The sequence below is a fragment of the Phoca vitulina genome, unplaced genomic scaffold (assembly GCF_004348235.1).
Source record: "Phoca vitulina isolate PV1807 unplaced genomic scaffold, GSC_HSeal_1.0 scaffold44, whole genome shotgun sequence".
Lineage (NCBI taxonomy): Eukaryota > Metazoa > Chordata > Mammalia > Carnivora > Phocidae > Phoca > Phoca vitulina.
Window position 1 is genome coordinate 4,267,618 of NW_022589747.1, and position 22,824 is coordinate 4,290,441.

The 22,824-nt window shown below is 47.1% G+C and overlaps 1 protein-coding gene across 6 annotated transcripts in view; it reads left to right on the forward strand.

Annotated features, from left to right (window-relative positions):
- IKZF1 (IKAROS family zinc finger 1) overlaps window positions 1-19,229 on the forward strand; it is a 99,690-nt gene extending 80,461 nt beyond the window's left edge. For 5 of the 6 annotated variants that reach the window (XM_032430515.1, XM_032430514.1, XM_032430519.1 and 2 more), the window contains 3 exons: window positions 2,137-2,262; window positions 6,686-6,820; window positions 15,491-19,229. In XM_032430515.1, coding sequence (XP_032286406.1) covers window positions 2,137-2,262; window positions 6,686-6,820; window positions 15,491-16,200 — 971 coding nt within the window. In that variant the 3' untranslated portion in view covers window positions 16,201-19,229. The remainder of the gene's footprint in view (window positions 1-2,136; window positions 2,263-6,685; window positions 6,821-15,490) is intronic. The other variant, XM_032430517.1, reaches the window with a different exon arrangement.
- Window positions 19,230-22,824: the final 3,595 nt, after the last annotated feature.

Below are 22,824 nucleotides of genomic sequence, written 5' to 3' on the forward strand. Positions count from 1 at the left end.
CTAGGTGACACCAACCACGTCACCGTCAACCCCAGTGACTCTGATTTGCAACAGAAATCTCTCCTGCATATCGGTCCTTAAAACTCAAAGGGATGCCGCTCTCTTTGCTCTCCTACCTATTATGAAGTTTGGAACATCTAATACAGTACTTTTGGTTATTCTGGCCCCATGCCTGCTTATTTCCTTCAAGGTGTGATGATGGTATCCTGCTCCAAGCATGGCCAATGACTTGAGTAATTATATATAAGAGTGGTAGACTCTGCTATGGATGCAGCGATGAGCAAGTAGCTAACACTGTACCATTGACCCAGGGCTGCTGGTGATTCTGGCATCTAAGAGTGCCATTGACACGCAACTCTTAGAAAATACCCAAATGGGGCCACTCCCCGCATTCCACGAAAGCCATGATCAGCCTCATAGCTTTCCCTGGCCACTGGTGGTGGCCTGAGGTGCCAAAGACCAACACATTCGTAGTGATATAGGCATAGAATGTGTCCCATACTGATAAGAGGAGGGCTCAAGTGGTCTGGCAAGGTAGGGAAGACATCCCCCTTTGTTCCTCACTGCTTTCTTTCGGAGTTGAGAGCTGAGCCAGAGTCTTTCTTTCCTTCAGAATACTGGGCTGTGATGCAAGGTATACTTTAGTTTGGTTTCTTACCGTGAACATATTTCTTATGTTCCAGAGTTAAAAGCAATCATATAGTTAGAAAAATGGATATTCAGACACCATGCCATATGTACATGAATTTGCTTAAGTGATAGCTTTTCTAGGAAAGGACATTGACGGGTTATCTATATCCTATTAATTTCTAAAGGTACCACTCAATAAAATGTGCAATTTTAGGCAACACTGTATATTTCAGTGTTACTTTCCTGACATTAGTGATATAACTTTCTACAGATAAAGATCCATCCCTTTCTTCCTCTGTTAAATGTCCCAGAAGTCAAATTTTGTTTTTTGTCTTAGTCTTCTTAAACCATTGCCTCTATTCACCTAAGGAAGAGACTGAACCAGTACAAGCTTTGGTTAAACCTTTTTACCAAACATTCCTATTTGGATGGTATTGATTTTTATACCATGCATTCAAATCTGTGAAATCTAACAACATGAGAAGGAAGTCAGAGAAGATTCTGGTCTGAGGATAGAAATTTATATTTGCCATTTAAATAAAGATACTTTACTTATTTCATCTCTTAAGTTGCTGTGTATTAAAGTCTTTAAGCTTAGGCATGATATGAACTTGTTTGTGCTAATCTTCTTTCCCAAAAATACCGCTCAATAAAGTTCGGGAAGAACCAAACCCATCATACAGAACTACACTGCTTAATAGGGTAGCCACTAGCCATATATGGTATTTAAATTGTAAGTCTAGTCAACTGAACTTAAACAAAATCAAAACTTCAGTCCTCGGTGACTCTGGCCATACTTTGAAAGCTCAGTAGCTTTCAAATGGTGGCCACCATATTGAACAGCACAGTAGCTGTCACATTGGACAGCGAAGACGGAGAACACTTGCATCTTCATAGTAAGTTCTGTTGGTAAGGGCTGATCTCGAAACCACGTCATCCTTAACTTTTTGGGGAGAATGCAGAGCTTTCTCTAAACTAGAATAAGGAAATACATTTTGGAAAGGAATGCTCATTTCATTAATATATATCTATCCACTGTGGTTTCTTAGAGACCTCAAATTATCCAGTTTAGTATCCTGGAATTTAATCCACTTTGGCTGCATTTGGATCTGTCCCCAGTGTCATGCCAGACCTGGCCCACAGTGTAGATGCATTCCTCACGTCTCCGCCCAGTTGTTGGGCATCTACCTGATCACACGGCAGTGGCCCACTTCCTCCAGTTGAAGAAGTGATTGAAGTCCAAGAGAATTTGGTAGTTAAGACTGTGGGCAAATTAAGATGAAACAAAACTCACAGGAGTTCTTGGTACAATCAAAGAAACCCGTGGGCATTAACATTTTTAAATTTAGCAATTTTGACTGAGTCCATAAGGCTTTTAGCTCTCAAGAGTAGAGGGGTATTTTTTTTTTTTTTTGGATTTTTGATAATAATTGTATTGCATGCATTCCCATTACACATAAGGCCAATATTTAATTGGGGTCTTGAACTCCATTGTGTTTTCTGCAGTTGGTAAACCTCACAAATGTGGATATTGTGGCCGAAGCTATAAACAGCGAAGCTCTTTAGAGGAACATAAAGAGCGTTGTCACAACTACTTGCAAAGCATGGGTCTTCCAGGCACGCTGTACCCAGGTAAGCGCTGGCATTCCCTTCCCAGCCCGTGGGGAAGAAGGGCCCTGGGCACACAGCTCCGGACGCAGAACGCGCGGGTGTGCGCACCACACCGCTGGGACGGACGGATGTTTTTGGCCACTAACACGGCACGTTTTCACCCAGAGCTAACTGTGCTTCCCGACTTTTGAAGCTCTCATCTCACCAGAGAGAGCCTGACCTTGAACCCCTCCCTCTTGAAAGCTGGGGAAGCATCTAAGACAATAGTGACCCCTGAAATTTTGGGGGGTTTCCTTGGTTTTTGGTAATTTTAAAAAAAATTTTGGAGTATCGATTGCTTCTTTGTGCTTAGTAATCAAAATAAGATGTGAAGTCTTGTTCGAAAAACTATTTTTTTCATGAAGTTGATCGAATAAAAGCTTTCAGGCTTTGGCACCTGCCTGGAACAGGTGAGCTCCTTGGAAAACCCTGACAGTCCGGAGGATTGCGGCTGTCACAGATTCCGAGGAAAGGCTGCTTTTTTTCTCATGAGCCTTGGCGCTAGCAGCATCCCGAGGCAGCGTTTGACTCTGATCTTAGATAATGTAAAGTGAAGGATGTAAACAGATGGCTGAATTTGCAGGAGGCTGAATTTACTCAGAGGGACGGTGGTGGGATAAAAGGCACCTTTCTAACTTTTTAAGACATAATAAATTTATGAATAGATCAACTGAAGCTAACCTCTTCCAAAACACTGCTTGCTTGGTGCCACCAAGGGAAAGCTCATCATTGGACCCAGGAGCAGAAGTTAAATTAAGAGTTGAAAATTTTCTAAAACCTCATTCAGCTCCCTGAGTTGAATGAATGGCTCATAAAGGAAATTGACCAGGGAACATGAAGATCACTTTTATCATTTTAAATTTTATGTGGTCACTTACTGGATTTTTATTAGGGTGAAATGCACAGAGCAGACAACTTAGGATCTTAACCATTTTTGGTTAAGTGTATGGTTGAGCGGCACCGAGTAAGTTCAAGAGCACTCAGATTAAGGACAGGTGAGAGCAGGAGAGACAAATGGTCAGAAAGGTGTTCTAAGAATCGAATGGTTTTGGCACCCATGGGCAGCGTGTTACATGGCCAGAGCTCCCTGGTTCTAGGGCTGCCTTCCCCACCCATCAGCTGTTGATCTAGGGGCTGACTGTTGATCTCCCTGGGCCTTACTCTTCTCACCTATAAAATCAGGAGATCCCATTACATTTTCAGTTAGCCTTCTCCAAAGTCTGAGGTCTGTTTCTAGAATGGAAAGGTATTGAGGGTTACTAGAAGAGAGGAAATTAGGTAGTAAAACAGTAGTAACAATGTAATAGTCATCAATTTGTGGCCAAACCCCAAGGTGGTGTCTAAAGGATGAGAGGAGGATGATGCTCCTTTAGAATAAAATCTAAACATTCAGACATTGTGTTTTCCTGCCAAAAATAAATTAATGGATCTTGGAAGTAAGCACCACTATGCCCTGCTTTGCCGAGGAGGAGGGACATGTGAGGAAGCGTATTAGCTCAATAGGTCAAACATACGACCAGTGGGATTAGGTTTTTATGGATATTGTGTGTATCCTTCATATAAATCAGGGCGTGAGCTTTTATGTTTGCGCATTTAATGAAAAACAGATATTTCCAATGTTGAAAAATTGCATATACCAGCTATAAGAACGAATTTGAAATATAAATTTCCAAAATGGACTGATCCATGTTTAAATAAGCCATTTATCTACCCAACAGATATTTGCTGCAATTTATTATCTACAATACTGAGCCCTCTTTGAGCACAGTGATCTGAATTTCCTTTAAAACCATACACATGGAATTTCTAAGACAAAATGAACAAGAGACACAGACAGAGCACATTGGTTTTCTCTGCCATTTTGTTACTGAAGGAACGCGTTAGGAAGTCAGCCCAGGCTGATCCAGGGGAGAGCAGCTTTTGTGTCCCTGAGACCTGGGTTCAGGTTGCATCTCTGAATCTGTTTGTGAATGCAACCCTGGGCTCTCAAGTAGGAGTGATAATTCTGGCCTGGCCAACCTCGCAGAAAGGCTCTGGGAGAAAGAGGAGAGAGCCTTAGGGAGCGTCGACATGCATCACGCACTCATGTGAACATACAAATGTCAGTCACTGAAGTTTTGACACCTGACTGGTCTCCTCTGTTGGCTGTCTATGTCCGTGAGCTTATATGTCCGCGATATATCTTACCCTCTTGCCAGAATCACCTCCGTGTTGAAATGCTAATTTGTTCCCTTCGGTGATCAGATCATTAGGAATACCACAGTGATGTGTCCTTATGTTCCTGTGTTCAGGAGATAAAGAAGGTTTCCTGTGTGCAGTGAAGGAACTCGGGGTGTGGAGGGAATCCATAAAAGCACTTCAGTGCTAGTCCTACAAGCTGACATCTGGGATTCAGAGGGCAGGCAGTGGGCTGCTGGGGTGTGGGTAGGGGTGGCCGGTGGTCCTTGCTCACTTAGCTTTGCTGTGCTAGGTCTGGCCGAACCTGTGCCTTCTTGTGCCCTGTCCTTCCCACGGCGCCCGAGACCAGCCCCTTCGGTGCTCAGATGGACACCCAGACAGCCTCCCCGCTCTTCAATCCCCATAGGTTGGGGCCATTCTTTGGGATTCTGTAAAAACAAAGCCTAGCTTAGCTAGGATGTGGGAAAGTTTAATTTTTCTGAATATAACTTTATTTAGTTAAAGGCTTGTTGGTCCTCTGTTGTAATTTCCCTCATGGAAAAAGTAAGTTTCTCTTGAGCATTTGGAAGATGATCCATCAGGTACACAAATCGTGTTACAAGCTCTTAGGGGAAAATGTATCGAAGACGGAGTAGCCACTGACCTGGGAGCTTTGGACTCCTTTGTCCCTCACTGTGATGACTCTGAGCATCTCTGCTCTCAGGAAGCCCTGTGGCCTGTTGGGGACGTAACCCCACTTGAAGTGCTGCAGGGGTCCTGGGTGGGGCTTGGCAGAGAAGCAGGGACATGTGAGGAAGCATATGAGCTTGATAGGTCAAATGTACAACCACTGGAATTGGGCTGTGTGGGTTTTGTATGTAGCCTTCATCTAAATCAGGGTGTAGATTATTATGTTTGCCCATCAAATAGCAAACACACATTTCCAATGTTAAAAAACTGCATATACCAGCGATAATAACCAATTTGAAATATATGTTTCCAAAATGGTCTTCATAATAGCAATGAAGACCTGAAACACTTAGAAATCATCTTTGCAGGCAATGCTCAGGACATAATGAGGACAGCTGTCTCACCGTGCTGGGGCCAGAAAGCAAAGGTGGGAGGTGGAGAGGGGGAGGGCCAGACACTGCAGGCATGTGTCTTCCCGAATCAAGGCATGGTTTTCACATAAAATGTGTCTGTAAATCATACTGGAATATCGTGACACATATCTAGAAGAACAGAGGAGGGGATTGGCATTTTCAAAAAGAAAGAGTAATGTCTAGTGCTGTATTCACATGCAGCTAATGTGGAGCTCTTTGAAGAATAGACAGAAATCGAGAATAGGAGTGGATAAGCCTACAGGTCCTGTGCTAAATCAGCGTGTCGTATCTGAGAAAGCAGGAGGAGGTATACGGCAGTGGGATTGAGGTGGACCATTCAGAAATGGTGCTGGAAAGATTGAATAGCTATTTGGCATATAATTGACATTTTCAGCTCCTCGTACATTAGGATAAATTGCAGGCACATGAAAGAGTTCTATTTCCAAGCATCCAACATAAAAACTAGAATATGGATGGACTCCGCAGGATAGAAAGTTGTCTCTTCAATTATGGAAAGAAACAATGTAGAGAAAGACAGGGCTAGAAATACTCCCTACGTCAACACTTACCCCGCAGGATCTAGGTGTTCTGCAGTTAGAAGGTGTTGATTTTCCAGAGTTTGCTGTGTGTTCGGGGATCAGGGGCTCTGGATTCTTCCCCCCACCCCCGTGTTGTCAGGATTCTCTGTCGCATTTCTGCATCTCACTTCACGGTGCCAGCCGATGGCATTGGACCCTTAGATCATTTCCAGCTCTGACAATTCTTGGATTCTCAGCCAGCTGATGAGTAGTGGATTTGGGAGCCCTTGAAAAGTTAGGAGGACTCATCAGAGGGACACAAGTGCTTAATCACATTCAGCTTCTGGTGACAGTGCTTGTTTTCTTTGGTTGTGGGAGATAACGTGCGGTCCCCAGGTGTCATTAGCAGGTGGCTGTGGGCAGACTCTGTCTGCCTGGCAGAGTTGCCGGGGAGATTAGAAATCATCATCATCACCATCATCATCGTCATCATCATCATCATCCCTCCTACGAAGGGCCTGGCTCTCGTAGGCGCTTAACAAATGTCAAATTTAGCGCGGGACGCGACCAAATTCTTTCAACTGTAAGTGTTTCTAAACTGGCCTCTCTAACTGTCTTTGACTTTAGTCATTAAAGAAGAAGCTAATCAGAGTGGGATGGCAGAAGATCTGTGCAAGATAGGATCAGAGAGATCCCTCGTGCTGGACAGACTAGCAAGTAACGTCGCCAAACGTAAGAGCTCTATGCCTCAGAAATTTGTTGGTAAGAGTCCAATGTTTGCTGTCTCTTAAAAAAACAACTACGCGGGTGCTTTAGACTCGGGTGGCCATTAGCTGAGAGTAGGAGAAAGAAAAAGCATCTCATTTTTTTTAAAAAGCAAACATCGGCAGGCTTACCATGTCTTAAATATTTTGGATTTTTTTCTAATAGACTTCTTGCACATAAGAAGTCTTATCCGGGCAATTTTTCCTAGATGTGGGCTTACAGAGTCCTGGGCACCCAGGAGATCTGCCTGTGGACACCTGTGTGCTTCCAGGGGTGGCCAGGTCAGTGTGCTCAGGGCCGAGAACATGGGCCCAGCCTGGCTGGGGGAGATCCCCACACAGCCGATTCACCTGCTGCCTGAGCACCCCTGCTGAGCTGCAGATGCTCAGAAGTTCATAATGCCCCCTGCATGAGCTACCTTGAATCGCACAGCAACTGGCCCCTGAGAAGTACCCAGGGAAGAGGGAGCACAGCCACGATCGCTGTGCTCACCATGGAATCTCTGCCCGTGCCAGGTGCTTTGAGGGATAAAGGGAAGAGCAAGGTGGCCCTTTCCTCTAGGAGCTCGCAGTCCAGTGTAGATGGTAGACAGATACACCAGCAGCCCTCATCAGGCCACACACTGCAAGTGCAGGAAGAATGATACCTAGTTAGCTCAGTGTAAGAGTGGAAATGCCCTGGGCTTGGGTCCCAACCTGAGGGTGTCAGCACACAGCCACGTGTTAATGCTATCTACCTGGGTGACATTACTTGACCTCTCCAAGACTTGGTTCCATTCTTTAGGTACCTCACAGGGCTCTGTGAACATAAATTAACATCAAGGATGTGAGAACGTTTAGAAACCCTTAGTGTAAAGGTCAACTATTATCAATAGGATAACATGGAAAGAGAACACTGGGGGAAAGGTCATGTGCAGGAAAGAGGACCACGGGGGAGGGTCATGGTCAGGAAAGAGGACCATGGGGGAGGGTCATTGTCAGAAGAGAGGACCATGGGGGAGGGTCATTGTCAGAAGAGAGGACCGTGGGGGAGGGTCATGGTCAGGAAAGATGATGATTAGTGAAAGTTTCATGAAGCTGATAGTGACCTTGACAGGGGACTAGGATTTCAGCACATTATTAATAGTGGAAGAAAGGGACAGGATTCTAAACAGATATAAAAGTACAGGGAAATGGTGACGCCTGTTGTAGGGGCTGGGGCGGGGAGGAGACATGTGGGACCTGACCTCGGAGCAGGGAGTGTTCCAGGCTAATTCATGTGCCCTCAGGGAAGCAAGAAAAGTTAAGTCCCAGTAAGCTCTAGCCACAGAATCAATGGCCTTTGAATGCCAAGGTGGGAAATGTCTCCTTACCTCAGGAGGCAGGAAAAAGCACTGGCATATTTTTGATGGGAGCCACCTGTTAGAAAACCAGACCACAAGTACCAGAATTTGACTGGAAAAGGAGAGGGCCAGTGGTGGCGGGGAAGGAGGAGGAAACGGAGCAGAGAGCAGAGGGGTTTGGTGACGGGCGTGGGGGTCAGGGCAGGGACTGGGGGGTGGAAGCCGTGAGTTAGGTGGTGGTGGAGAGGAGGATGCCATTTACAGAAATGGTAAAGCCAGTTTCTGGAAAAAGATAGAGTTCTGGTTTTGATCTGCTCATCTTCAAGGGCTTTCCGGTATAGAGGCCACATGGGAGCCTGGAAAATGTGTGTTGGGAGAGCGTGGGTCTAGAATGGTGCTAATGGTTAATGGGGCCTGGGGTTCCAGAGGACAGATGGGACAGCAGGAAGGGGGGAGGACCAAGGAGAGGCCAAGTTCTTGGGGCTCCAGCCTCCGTCTTGCACTTACGCCTCCATTTGATTAGATTTGAGAAGCTAGCCACAGCCTGGGGTGGGAGAGTTGGGGGAAAGAAGGATCCAGTTTAAAACACTTTCGCAAGCCACTGGCTGGAGACGCCCTGTGGGGAGTCACCCACATAAATGTGCGCTCTTAGACTGTGGGAATGGGGGAGACCCTGCATTTCCTGAGCAGAGTGGGAACAAGGTCCTGAGCACAGAATAGGCTGTTGGGATGGGATTTCAAGTCGCAGTGGTCTAGGTGAGAACACAGCGCTCACAGGCGGTGCGCAGAGGGCGGGGCTCGGGGCGCAGTGGGTGGGGTGTGGTGCACAGTGGGCGGGGCTCAGGGCACAGTGGGCGGGGTGCGGTGCACAGTGGGCGGGGCTCGGGGCGCAGTGGCCAAGGTGCGGTGCGCAGTGGGCGGGGCTCGGGGCGCAGTGGGTGGGGTGCGGTGCACAGTGGGCGGGGCTCAGGGCACAGTGGGCGGGGTGCGGTGCACAGTGGGCGGGGCTCGGGGCGCAGTGGCCAAGGTGCGGTGCGCAGTGGGTGGGGCTCAGGGCGCAGTGGGTGGGGTGCGGTGCACAGTGGGCGGGGCTCAGGGCACAGTGGGCGGGGTGCGGTGCACAGTGGGTGGGGCTCGGGGCGCAGTGGCCAAGGTGCGGTGCGCAGTGGGCAGTGGTCAGCAGGTGGCAGGTGACGCAGAGGACAGTTGCCGGGTAACCAGGAGGGGAGATGGAGCAAAGACCCAATAGCAAGTGTGCCGAGGTTATTAGTGGTCACTGATTTTGGGAAGCTGGGCACAACTTCTCTTTCACGTTGGGAAATTGGACAAGTCCTGCTGAGGACTTTTTTCAATGAAACTTTGCAGCCCATATTAGCTTTTGGAGGCTTCCAACCAAATGAGACTACCTGTGAACCTCTCCTGTAGCCACCTGGGAGGAGGCCACGAGTTAGGTATTGTCTTCAGATTTAGATGCTTCTGTGTTTAAACAAACAAACAAAACAAAACAAAACACCACACGTCTAATCAAGCCAAGCCAAGGTTAGAAAGAAGTCCCCGGGGGAGAGGGGGGCACAGGAGAAGTGTGATGGGTACAGTAGGATGAGGACAGCAGCATGGAGATTGGAACAAAGGGCTCAGGAACAGCTGTGTATTCTGTTAGGTGTTTTCCCAAGAGTTTGGTGATTGATAAGTTATTTCTAAAACAACGCCTCTTTCTACCCCCAAATGCCTAGCTTGTCCTCACTTCAATGTGATGGGATTTCAGTCAACCACTCCTGACTTGTCACAGCTTCTCCATCGTTAAAATAAAATAAAAAAAAAAAAAAAGGAAGGAAGGGAGGGTGGAAAGAAAGAAAGAAGGAGGGAAGGAAGGAAGGAAAGAAGGAAGGAAGGACGGAAGGAAAGAAGGGGAAAAGATGGATCTCTTAAGGTCCCTCTTAACTTCTAGATGCTGACTTTATCCTATATATAAATTCAGAAAGTGTGTAGGAATGCAACTGTTATCAAACATGATCATACACACAGGTGGAGCCATTGAAAGAGCTCCAGGTCTGCATTCAAGAGACCTGAGTTCAGGTCCAGCTCCAGCTATGATTGGCTGGTGACCTTGAGCACGTCAGTGGACTCAGTGTCCCCATCTGTGAAATGGGTGTGATGCCTCCTGCCCTGCATCCTTCCCAGGGCTATTCTGAAGGTCAAAAGGGAGAATGGGTGTGGCACTGCTCTCAACTTGAGAAAGCACCTTAAAAATGAAAGATGACGTTATTTTCCTGTGGTATATTGCTCAGAATGGCCTATAATTTTGCTTAATTGATACATGGTCTATGATTAAAATTTTTACCTTGCACGTTGGCATGACTGTAAGTAAGTATTGATTCTGCCAGCAACATTCCTCACCAATTATGTCATCAAAGATCTCATCCTCGAGATCATCAGATAGAGGTCAACAGGATCAGTGAAGCCCAACAGAAAGGGGATAATAATGTTACATAGCAACATTACTCATTGTTCTTAGTCTGCTGGGCAATTGCGGGGAGAAAGTGTTGTTTCTTGTTGTTGTTGTTAGAGAGAGAGAAGGGGAGGGGCAGAGGGAGAGGGGGAGAGAGAATCTCAAGCAGACTCCACGCTGAGCACAGAGCTGGATGTGGGGCTCGATCTCACAACCCTGAGATCATGACCTGCACTGAAATCAAGAGTTGGATGCTTAACCGACTGAGCCACCCAAGTGCCCTGAGAAAACTTTTTAAATACAAAAGAGGAGAAAGGAGAAAATAACAATGATTAATATTCCTGCTATCCATTATAATTATCTTGGTGTAGTTTCTTTTTTTTTGAAAAGAAAAACACTACTCTGTTGCATTATTAAAATGACACATGGTTAATATAAGGAATTTTAATGGAAAGATGATTGTTTTAGAATTACCCAAAAACCCCAACATCCAGAAATTGCCAATATTAAGAGTAGCTGAGCATTATTCTAAGTATCTTTCTATCCATATATACGTATGTGAGGGGCTAGTATGATGAACAGGTGGATTGACAGACAGGTGTGAAATAAATACTTCTGTAAAGATTCTATCATATTACAGATGCTATTTCAAAATGAAAGTATCACTTTTAAAGCTGTCTTAAATTTAAGAGGTGAACAAAAAAGCAAGTAAAACTGGAGGCATGGCTGATCTTCAAGTAAATATTTTCTCACAAAAAGATATTATTTTTAAAAGATTTTTCTAAGATTAGAAAGATGTACTGCATTATTTAAAACATGAAGACCTTCAAATCAGTGTTTTAATCCATTTGTTTCCATTTAGGCAGTATCTACTGACTTGTAGCTTTGGGAAATAAGGACATGATTTTATTCCCCTGTCTTCCGTTATATTATTTTTACATCGTCCTGCTTCCTAATATTCACATTCTATTTCATAATCTTAATTCTCCCAGAAATCTAGCTACTTATTGTTAACTCTATATTTAAGTAGATTCAAGGCTCAGACTCAGTCCTTTTACTGCTATTTCTATTTATTTTGATTATTCTCTTAACTGATTGGACTTAACATTAAAGGTGCTATAGGGGGCCTCTGGGTGGCTCAGTCAGTTAAGCATCTTCCTTTGGCTCAGGTTATGATCTCAGGGTCCTGAGATCGAGCCCCGTGTTGGGCTCTGCACTCAGCGGGGAACCTGCTTCTCCCTCTGCCACTCCCCCTGCTTGTGCTCTCTCACTCTCTCTGACAAATAAAGAAATTCTTAAAGAAAAAAAAAAAAAGGTGCTATAGGTGTTCTAGTTCCACGGTTCTTTTGTGTTCAAGGATGTCTACCTGTTGCCTTTCTATCTTGACAGAGTGTGTGGTGCCATGATGGCATTGCTTGTTGAATGTTGCCATGCAGATGTCTAAGGCCAATCTGATATTTTTTTTCTGCAAGGTGATTTCCATTTTCTTCCTGAATGCTTGAAGAGTTCTTTCTGTAACCTTAGAGTTAAATAGCCTCACAGGATGTGTCTTGGTATTTTGTATTCTGAATAAAAATTTCCTGCCATTTTAATTTGGGGAATCCCTTTTTTTCCTATTTCTGAGAAATTCTCTTCCTTATAGAGACATCTTTGGTTCCATCTTTGTGATCTCTGTCAGGGATGCCAGTTGTCCTTGTGTTGGATAGTTTGTCTTCCATATCTGTTAGCATTTCCTTAAGTTAATTTTTTTGTCTTTTTTCACATTCATTCACACTTATTATCTTGTGTTTTTCCTCTATGTCAATCATTTCATTTTTAGTAGCTTATGTTCTATTACTCAATGCTTCTAAATCCATGGATTCATTCTGTAATAAAACTGTTTGGGACCTCATTTTGTTTCCTGAGATCTGACATCTTCTCTCATCGCATTCTGTTGTTTTACCATGCTATCTTTCAGTACTTTTTTTTATGGAGTCCATGTCACAAAGTAATTATGAGATATTTTCTCTATTCCTTGAGTTAAGCTTTTTTCCTAGGATGGGCTCATTGGTCTGTTTTACTTCCTTTCCTCCCTTGTATTGCTAGAAAATATTTTCACCATAATCATGACATTTCTTTTCATCTTGCTATTCTACTTGGGCTGATATAGCCTGATTGACGTTTTGACATTCTTCCCACTGTATGTGAGACTTTTTTTTTTTTTCCCTGTGAGAGCTATCGACTTTTCTAAATCCTGAAAGAATGCCAAGGATGGGGTGGAGGGGGTAGTTCAGGTGAGGCAAAGTGCAGTCTTTGTTAAAAGACTTTCTCTTTGCTCTCTCTCCCATCCTGAGATTTGTTTAAATGTCCTAAACCAGTTATCACTGTACCTGGTTAGAGAGTGCTTCCCAGCCCCACAGGGGGACACCAGGGGCTTCAGGCTGCCCCCCCCCATAGAGGACCCGACTCCTGTCAGGAGAGCCCACTTCACTGCTCACCTGTCCAGTGCCACCTGGTTCTTGCTAGCAGAGGTTTTCACTGCTTTTTGGTCAGAAGTGGAAGAAGATGCTTATTTGAAATGGTTCTCTACAGATATGAGGATATTAGGGAGAATGCTGAGGATTTTGTTGACTCATACTTAAGGTTTTTTAGAAGTCAGATCAGCAGACACCCTTTTCTGTATGTCTTAGGACAGAATTGTCTTTCCTTGGTCCTTGATTTTTTTTTTTTTTTTTTTAACTATTTCATTAGAACGCGTTCTTTTATTTAGTTGATTGCCAAAGTGAATGGTGTGGGTTTTTTTTTTCTCAGTTTGTGGAGTATTAGGGAAGGGAAATTCTGTGGGTAGTTTCAATATGCCACAGTAATCTGCAATATATGGATTTTTTCTTCTGTCCATTTGTTGTTGAGACCAAGTTTTAAAAACAATGGATTTTAATGGTTGCTTGGAAAACCAGAGAATCATGACTTTGAGAAGAAGCAGGATGATGAGATGGGAAAGCACCATTTTTGGTGGGGCTATAAACACTTTGATACATACCTAAATCAGCCTCAGTATCTGTGCCTCATCTTGTCCCTACCAGGGTCCCTACAAAACTTCTGTTCTGGGGCTAGAGCAAAAAAGATATTTAGCACCTCAACACAAAAATGAGGAAAACTGTGTGGTGTTAGTAATGCTATTGAATTACTTCTTTGAACTTTTAAGGGAGAGAAACACCACCTCTGTGTTCCCTGCCACCCACCTCATGGAGAGATTCCATCCATATGTTCCGCTTCTGAAGAGGGTGTGACTGGTCACCAGCCAGTTTTCCTTTCTATAATCTGAGGATCACACTGTTCCGCTATCAGGGCATGTGCCCCTCCTGACCACCAGTAGATTAGAATGAATGCAGGCTGAGCCGTTTCGTGATAAATCTCCTCTGCAAGCAAGAAATGAGGCCTAAAGATACTTTAGAGTATGATGGGTCTGATCCCTGAACAATTATCAGTGGTCAGAAACATTTTTCTAAAAGAATTAATTCATAAGTTTTGAACTACCAGGGAGTTTGTCCTCCTGTTGCTAAGAGCTAGCAGGAGACCTTGAGGTCAGGTGTCAGTGTGGGGGTGTGGGGACTCCTTCTCCCCTTGCTTTTCCCTTGCTGCTCCCAGTGTGGGACACAAGCCCCACTCGCCTGGCTGACTCTTCTAGGTCAGAAGCCCGTGTGACACAAGCTTTTCTTCATCAGACTTCACAGCCTGAGACCTGCTGTTTGTGCAGCCCTGTTCATACTGAACCTATAACCAGTATTCCAAGAAGGTGCATCTTGATGCAAATGTTTACTCAGAAGCCAGAGCTGGTCTCAGGGTTCACCATTCCCAGGGAGCAACAAGCTTGCCTACTGCTGCAAACTCTGCTCTTAGACCAGAAGTTTCTTGAGGTGAAGCTCGTGAGCTGAGAGTCCTCAGCAGTGGTTCATTGAGCGCCGTTCAATTTTTGGAAAGATCGGATGAATGGCACACCTTCTCCCCTGAGCTTCCTTGGTTTGCCCCCAGCCTCCCCGCACATACCTCTGTGGCACATGGCCCCTGAGCATCTTTTTACTCTCAGAGCCCAAAGTCAGCTTTCGATAAACCTTCCAGTTGTATCTTTTGATTAAATTTTATTCTGAGTATTAAAGTTCTGAATTTGAAATTCCATCATGTAATACTATTTTTTTAATTTATTTAAATATGTATTTATTTATTTAAGAGAGAGAGAGAGAGGGATTGCATGCAGGGGTGGAGAGGCAGAGGGAAAGGGAGAGGGAGAGAGAGAATCCCAAGCAGGCTCCACACCCACCGTGGAGCTCAATCCCACGACCCTGGGCTCCTGACCTGAGCCAAAATCAAGAGTCAGACGCTCAATGGACTGATCACCCAGGCGCCCCCCATCTAATACTATTTTAAATAAGTATATTGCATACTATCATGAGTAATTGTATACTAATGTACTTTAATTAAGTTTATGAGAAGTTCACTAGTTACTGGAAATCACTTAGAAGGCTCTATTGAAAATACATCATTTAAATATTAATCTTAAATTAAATATAGTAGTGTTCTATTATACCGTCCAGAGGAAAAGACACAGGTGGTGGGTGAGTATTTAGTTGGAAGGTGTGCTGTTTATATTGACCCACCCTGACTCTGGTTCACGGATTCATTTGTCCGGTCAATTCTGTGTAAGTGCAGACTCCGGGCAGGTCCCTGTGCTAGGTGACCATAGGCAGAGATATCTCCACCTTCCCCATTTGGGAGGTGTTTGTGTGGCGTGTCTGCCGGAGCACTGGGACAGCCTGAGGTGGGGATGTCCCCCCCCCCCGCACCCGTGTAGACTTCAGCTGTCGCTGTCATGCGCAGAGCTACTGCGACCTCACTGACTGTCACCTGCCCCCCCCCACAGGGGACAAGTGCCTGTCGGACATGCCCTATGACAACAGTGCCAGCTACGAGAAAGAGAATGAGATGATGCAGACCCACGTGATGGACCAAGCCATCAACAATGCCATCAGCTACCTGGGGGCCGAGTCCCTGCGCCCGCTGGTGCAGACGCCCCCCGGCAGCTCGGAGGTGGTGCCCGTCATCAACCCCATGTACCAGCTCCACAAGCCCCACGCGGAGGGGCCCCCGCGGTCCAACCACTCAGCCCAGGACAGCGCCGTGGAGAACCTGCTGCTGCTTTCCAAAGCCAAGTCGGTGTCCTCCGAGCGGGAGGCGTCCCCAAGCAACAGCTGCCAAGACTCGACGGACACGGAGAGCAATAACGAGGAGCAGCGGAGCAGCCTCATCTACCTGACCAACCACATCAACCCGCACGCCCGCAATGGCCTGTCCATCAAGGAGGAGCACCCCGCCTACGACGTGCTGCGGGCGGCCTCCGAGAGCTCCCAGGACGCCTTCCGGGTGATCGGCACGAGCGGGGAGCCCATGAAGGTGTACAAGTGCGAACACTGCCGGGTGCTCTTCCTGGACCACGTCATGTACACCATCCACATGGGCTGCCACGGCTTCCGCGATCCGTTCGAGTGCAACATGTGCGGCTACCACAGCCAGGACCGGTACGAGTTCTCGTCCCACATCACGCGGGGCGAGCACCGCTTCCACATGAGCTAAGCCGGGCCGAGCGAGGCACGCGGGGCCCCGGGCCCTCCCCTCCTGCCAGGAGCCCCGGACTGGACCGGAACGTTGTGCTTTGATTTCTAGGTGGTTTTTCGTTTCGTTTGGGTTTTTTTTTTTTTTTTTTTTTTAAGTCGGTCGTTTGGCTGGGGTTTGATTTGCTTTTGAAAACAAGATTTGTATTGTTAGATGCAGGGTTACATGGGGAGTCCCCCGCCCCGCCCCCCCCAAACTGCTATGTTACTAGATGTGCTCAGAGACTGCTCGCCGAAATCCCCCTCCCCTGGTGCTTCCTAGAATTCCCCCCCTCTAAAGAAGTGCTCATTTTCAGAGAAAGTTTCCTCAAAACAGGTCAGAGCCTGGGAAGGAATGAGCTGGTTTCTGGGCTGAGCATCCACCACCCCAGACCCAGTGAGCACAGCCCCTGGGTCAGCCTGGGAGGTGCCCCCCTAACACAGCAGGGCCGAGAAACCCAAGCCACAGCCTCTGACCGCGTGCATCTAGGTCTGGAAGGCTGCAGTTTATAAAAGGTGTGATTATAGATAAGTCACAGCCCACACTAACAGTACCTTGTTGGAGAAACGGACTCCCCGGGCAAAGGGCGTGGGGAGGGGTCAGAGGACCTGGTGGTCTCCGTCTCAGTTTCCAAACCACTGTAGCAGTGCTCAGCCTTCTCCAGCTTGCCGGCAGGTGGAAGGAACCCCCAACTCCACACTCCCGGAGGCCGATCTGGAGACCTCTGTCCTCTGCCTTCTCGAGTCTGTGCCTCTCACGGCCCAGAGTCTGGCACTGCAGTTTTAACATCCATCCTGAAATGCCGACCTTAATTCCTTTGAACCTCTCAAATGGTAACATTCCTCAGAAACCAAGACTTTATTCCAAATTCCACACTCCTTCCTTCCCTGGCTGGTTCCACCGACAGCCAGAAGCCTGTTTCCCCTCAGAGGCCCAACCTAGACCCCATTTCAATGACGTCACTGTTTTGTTTGTTGGTACATTTCATTCCCCGCCCTCACTCTACATTATTCGTGTCTTAAAATCCATAAAGGAAGCGTGCAGAATGATCAGTCATTTTCAGAGCAAGGAACTATGACGAGCAAAGCCCAGGACCTGTTCCTAGCACGCAGAACCTACCTGCTAGAAACTAAACTTTGCAACAGTCTGAAACTCTCCCCGGAAGGACAGAGCAGCCCCTATGTGCCCACCCATATATAGGAGCCATCCTTTCTCACTGGGGGGGCTTGGAACGTGCAGAGCGACAGCATAACCTGCCAGCGAGGTCTGCCGGGAAAGAGGCAGATGGTGCTGGAAGTAGAACCTTCCTCAGGCACGCTGCCGGGAACCCCCCTGAGATGTTTGGTGACTCCAGGCCCCACTGGAAGGGGTAGCCCTCAAGGTTAATCCTATCATTAAGGATAATAATCCCAACCACCTAGGCAAGGAAGAGCATACCATTTCCAATGTTTACGTGTTTTTGCCAAAACTGAACCAATGTGAACATGAAAAAAAAAAAAAAAAACAGAAGAAAAATTGTCCATAAGCACCTCTGCATGCATTCTAAATCTGGGTTTCTTAGTCATGGTGCTCTTGACATTTGGGGCTGGATAATTCTTTGGGGTGGGGGATTCCCCTGCGCCTTGCAGAATATTTAACATCATCCCTGGTCACTACCCAGTAGATGCCAGTAGCAGCCTCATTCGACAACCAAAAATCTCCCCAGCTGTTGCCAAATGTCCCCTGGGGAGCAAGTCACCCCGAGTTGAGAACCACTGCTCAACTTCTAAACCAGTCAAAGGTCCGGGAAGCCTCCCAAAGAGCCAAGGCACTGTCCCCATCGGGAGTCTAGCTCCTGACCCGCATTCCTTTGTCTTCACTGTAAATCCTATAAGTGAATGAGTACTTTTCATTCTTCAGAAGCAAATCTTCTCATGAATTTTGTTGAAAGGACGGAGTCCACACATGTCGTACTTGAGGCGCGGGTTGCTTTGCTTATGGAACGGTATGGTGTTTTGAAACTGGAAACATAGTCACAGTGATTGAGACTCGGGCACACGGATGCACTGAGTCGGGTAGAGACAGATAGGGCGGCTGACAGCAGTAATTCCACACACAGTCACAGAGAAAGCCACGCTTCAGCCATATGAACATGCTCAAGGTGAAAGACTTCAGAGACTTCCAGTTTGCCGGCCAGTTGAACCTGCCCTGTTCTTTTCCATCCATCCCACACAGCCAGTCGGTTGAAAGGAGTTACTTTTCCCCACCCCGTGGCTTCAAACAAAGCTTAACCCAGAACTGTAAATAGTGGCCACAGATGTTCTTTCCTAAAACGCTCCCCATCCCCTCCCCCCCTCCACTGCCTTTTCCAGCCAATGTAACCATCTATTTACACACCTTTACTTGTGGTTTTATATTGTAACACCATTTTTCTTTGAGATTATTGTGCTTAAGGTAAGGTCCCATAGAATGGCAACAAGTAATTAAATTATGTTAGAAAGGTGGTCCTATTCTGTACCAAAAGCTGTTAACGTTTTCTCTTCTAGCTGGTTAAAGTAGGATTTTGCATGACTTCACCCCCTTTTTGTTCTGTGGTCTGTTCTGTTGTTGGATGGCGTGAGTGTGTGTCTTGGGAACCGCTGTGTCCTGAAGGGTACCTAGGCTTTATGCACTCGTCTTTAAAATGAACACCGGAGACAGGAGGGTCACTAGTCGTGGGTCCATGTGTTGATCGCAGTAAGAAATTGCTGCCCCGCCCCGCCCGACCCCGTCACTGAGCTTCCCTCGACAGAAAGCCTGGACACATGCTCCTTACCTAGGTGCCTTCTGTGACGTGGACCCGAGAGCACGGGCTGTCCTATCGGAAGAATCACTAAAAAGATTTGCACTGTCATTGCTTTGTCACCAAAGGGCGTATCCCAGCACCAGTCACTTCAGAGACCAGCATGTTCCATTTCCAATCGAGAATCCTCCACATAAAGAAATCTTAGAATCTTCATTGAAAAAGGAAGCTACTGTTATGGAGATGTGAGTTTGGGGTTTTTTTTTGGGGGGGGTGGGTTTCTTTCTATTTTTGTGGGGTTTTTTTTTCTTGTTTTTGTTTTGATTTCCATGTAGCTCTTGTCAGTGTGGTATTCTTGCCAAAACAGAAGTGGGATGAGATGGACTTGCAGAGACAAATCATGAAGCAAATGTATCTCTCTTTACCTGCACTTCTTGAGTTTCAGCAATAAGGAAGGATCAACTCTACTTAAAATCCAGATAGCTTTCATTCAGTTCAGTGTGTTGTGTTGTGTTTTTTTTTTTTTAACTTTAAAATGAACCACAGTCAGATCTATTTAAGGTGTATAGGCATCAGAAGAAAGAAGCACATCCACCCGTGGGTATGGTCGCATTCACTGTGAACAGATGTAACCAGGTATTAATATGCAATATTGTCTCAAATACTTTCTAATACACTTTTTTACAATGTTGTCCGTGGGGATCGTCAAGGTACAATTTGCTTGTATCCCGGTGCAGCTTTAGGTCTTCGTCCGCCATTCTGGAAAATACGTGTACAGGATTGTAAATGAGAAAATGCCCTTGTATTTCCCATCGGCCTTCTCTGGTGATGTTAAATTATTTCTGTTTAGCTGTGAACAAGGGGTAGTGTACCCCTGGAGGAATAGAGGATCCTTTTGTACACATTTGGAAATGCTTCTTCTGTAGTGATAGAACAAATAAATGCAACAAATCCTTTGTCTGTCCCGTCCCGTGAAGTCCGGGGCCCTGCGGCGCAGCCACCTGCTGCAGACTCCTCCCCCCCCCCCCAGCGGAGGTGGGCGGGCCTTGGGGGCGGCGGAGCCGCAGTTGGGAACCACGTGAGCGTGGGCATCAGACGTGTTTGTAGCGCTCAGCTCTGCACACTGACCGCCTCCCGTCCCCAGCTGCACTGGGCTTGGGGTGCTGAGTCTCGGCCTTTGACTTCAAAATGTGGATTTGAGGCAGGTAGAGGTGGTGAGCATCGATCAGTGCACCCCATGCTCTTTACAGCCCGCTGCATAATGCCATGGGAGGCGAGTCCATGGCTGGGGGGCGCGGGAGACAGTGGCTGACCACAGTGGCCACCTGTCAGGGTCCTGACCCTGCAAAGCTGCACACTTAGGTCAGGGCCGGGCAGTGCCAGAAGGCTCATCTCCCTTTTGGAGAGAGAGCCAGACATCAGATGGGTTCAGACCTAGTGAACGAGATGGGGTAACCAGGTCTGCGTGGTGCAACATTTGATCCGAGCAAGGTGAAACTCCAGTGAAAGAAACGGTCGTACTCTTTCCCCATCAGCCCCTTCCTGCCATCAATTCCCAAAGGAGACTTTCAAAACCAGCCCTGGACAAGGCAGCATCTTTTGAGGGAGTGTTCAGCCTCCTTAGGTGAGCTCACTGCTGGAGCGTGTTGCTCAGATTGATGTGACCGGATGCCCATTTAGAAATGCGGTCCACCATTTTACAGCTGTCCCTTGTTATTTCACAGGGATCATAGATCCAGAGAATAACAAACATGTACACTTACTTACAGATAAGCCGAGCCCAGCCTAAGGGGAAAAAAGTCACTCAAAAGGATACGTTTGATGGTGAGAGTGAGGAACGTGTTCGTGTGCATCCTGGCAGCTCACATCCTTATGAAGCTTAATAAATTAAACTTGACGGAATGGAGAGGAGAGCTGGTGCTGATCCCTCCCAGACATCCCCGCTCTCAGCTGCACACGTTGGAGGCTCATCCTGGAGGCCCAGATGTGGCCAGTAGGTGAGAGGGAGGTTTCAAATCTCGATTCCAAGAGCCACCGGTAGGACGAGAGACTCCATTTCTTGGTTTTCATTATCCTTTATTCTCAGCACATCTTTCTGACACTGAACCTTTAGTGTCCCTGCGCCTTCCCTGGTCCCTGCGCACTGCGAGTCAGCGCTGCCTCCACTCGATGGGCCCAAATGATGAGACCCACTCTGGGAAGGCTGACCCAGAGGGGGTGCCCCCCTTGTGGGGTGGCAGTGAGGTGTGCCTGGTGGGCCCCAGGAGGACAGCACCGGATTCCAGGTGGGATGCAGCAAGGTGCAAAGAGTTGGCAGCAGGTGCAAAGGACCCAGAAGAGGCTGAGTGGAAGTGATGCATTCCTGATGCCCTGCCACTGTTCCCAGCCCACCTGGAGCAGCCTCTGAGCGCCCCCACCCTCTCTATCTCCCCCGGGGAGCCCTAGGGCTGCTCCTGAGGTTTCCTGCATGCATTTTATCATTCCCACTGGAAACTGCTGCTCTTTTTTTTTTTTAAATATTTTTTATTTATTTATTTGACAGAGAGATAGCACAAGTAGGCAGAGTGGCAGGCAGAGGGGAAAGGAGAAGCAGGCTCTCTGCTGAGCAGGGAGCCCGATGCGGGGCTCGATCCCAGGACCCCAGGATCATGACCTGAGCCGAAGGCAGTCGCTTAACCAACTGAGCCGCCCAGGCGCCCCAAGGAAACTGCTGCTCTTGCGCACTTCACTTCTGTTCCCGATATGTGCCGTGAATGTACAGTCACACTATATATATATTTTTAAAGATTTTATTTATTTGAAAAAGAGAGAGAGAGAGAGCATGAGCGGGGGAGGGGCATAGGAACAAGCAGACTCCTGCTGAGCTGAAGCGGGGCTTGATCCCAGGACTCTGAGATCATGATCTGAGCCCAAGTCAGACACTTAACCAACTGAGCCACCCAGGTGCCCCAAAAGTCGCCCTATATTTTAAATGTTAGTGTGAAATTGGGGGAGCTAAAGATCAGGATTGTGGGTCCAGAAGCCAAAGATCCCCGTTCCCATTGCTAATTAATTAGTCATATTTTCTATCAAAATCGAATGTCTTGGAGGTTTTGTGACTCCTTGGTGGAAGCGTGCGTTGTCATCGAGATCCATACGGATTCTCAAGGAACAGAATCCCTTCAGCACTTTCTAAAAGTCCTGTGTTTTTTTTTGTTTGTTTTTTTTTTTTTTTTTTTGTATGGCTTCTCAACTCCAAACAGAGAGCAAGGCACAAGAGGAAAGTCAAGGGCACCCAGTGATTGGTACAAGACTAGGGGTGGGACGGTGAGTTCCTCCCCAGGCCAGGATCTGCTTGATGTCTCTGGGTTTCCTCTGCACCAGAACCTGGAGAAGCAGGAGGTGGCCCAGCCCCACCCACTCAGGGATGCTGCCAAAGCATCACCACTCCCTGCTCTGCTTGCCTCCTGGCAGTCTTACCTGCCTTTCCCCAAACACTCCGCCCCCCAAGCCCTCTACAACAGGAGGAAATGGAGCCCCTTGGCTCTGAGGATAACAGTGCTGCCTCACAGCCAGGCTCCTGTCCTCTCACTGGCCCCTCCTGCCCTGAACCCAAATTCCCAATCCCCAGCTGCCTCAAGGCTTCCTCGCTCACCCACCCCAACCCCACCCTGGTGCCAGGGCTTCCAGAGATCCCCCGTGACCCTAGTTCTCAAATGCAGCTCAGAATCACCTGGGTGGTCGTTAAAAACGCAGTTTCCAGAGACCCGCTGCTGATCATTCCAGAGCTGGGGGTCTGCGTGGAGTCCACCCACCGGGCGTGGGACCAGCTCCCCCAGACCAGAGAAGCTGATTCCCCATCCCGT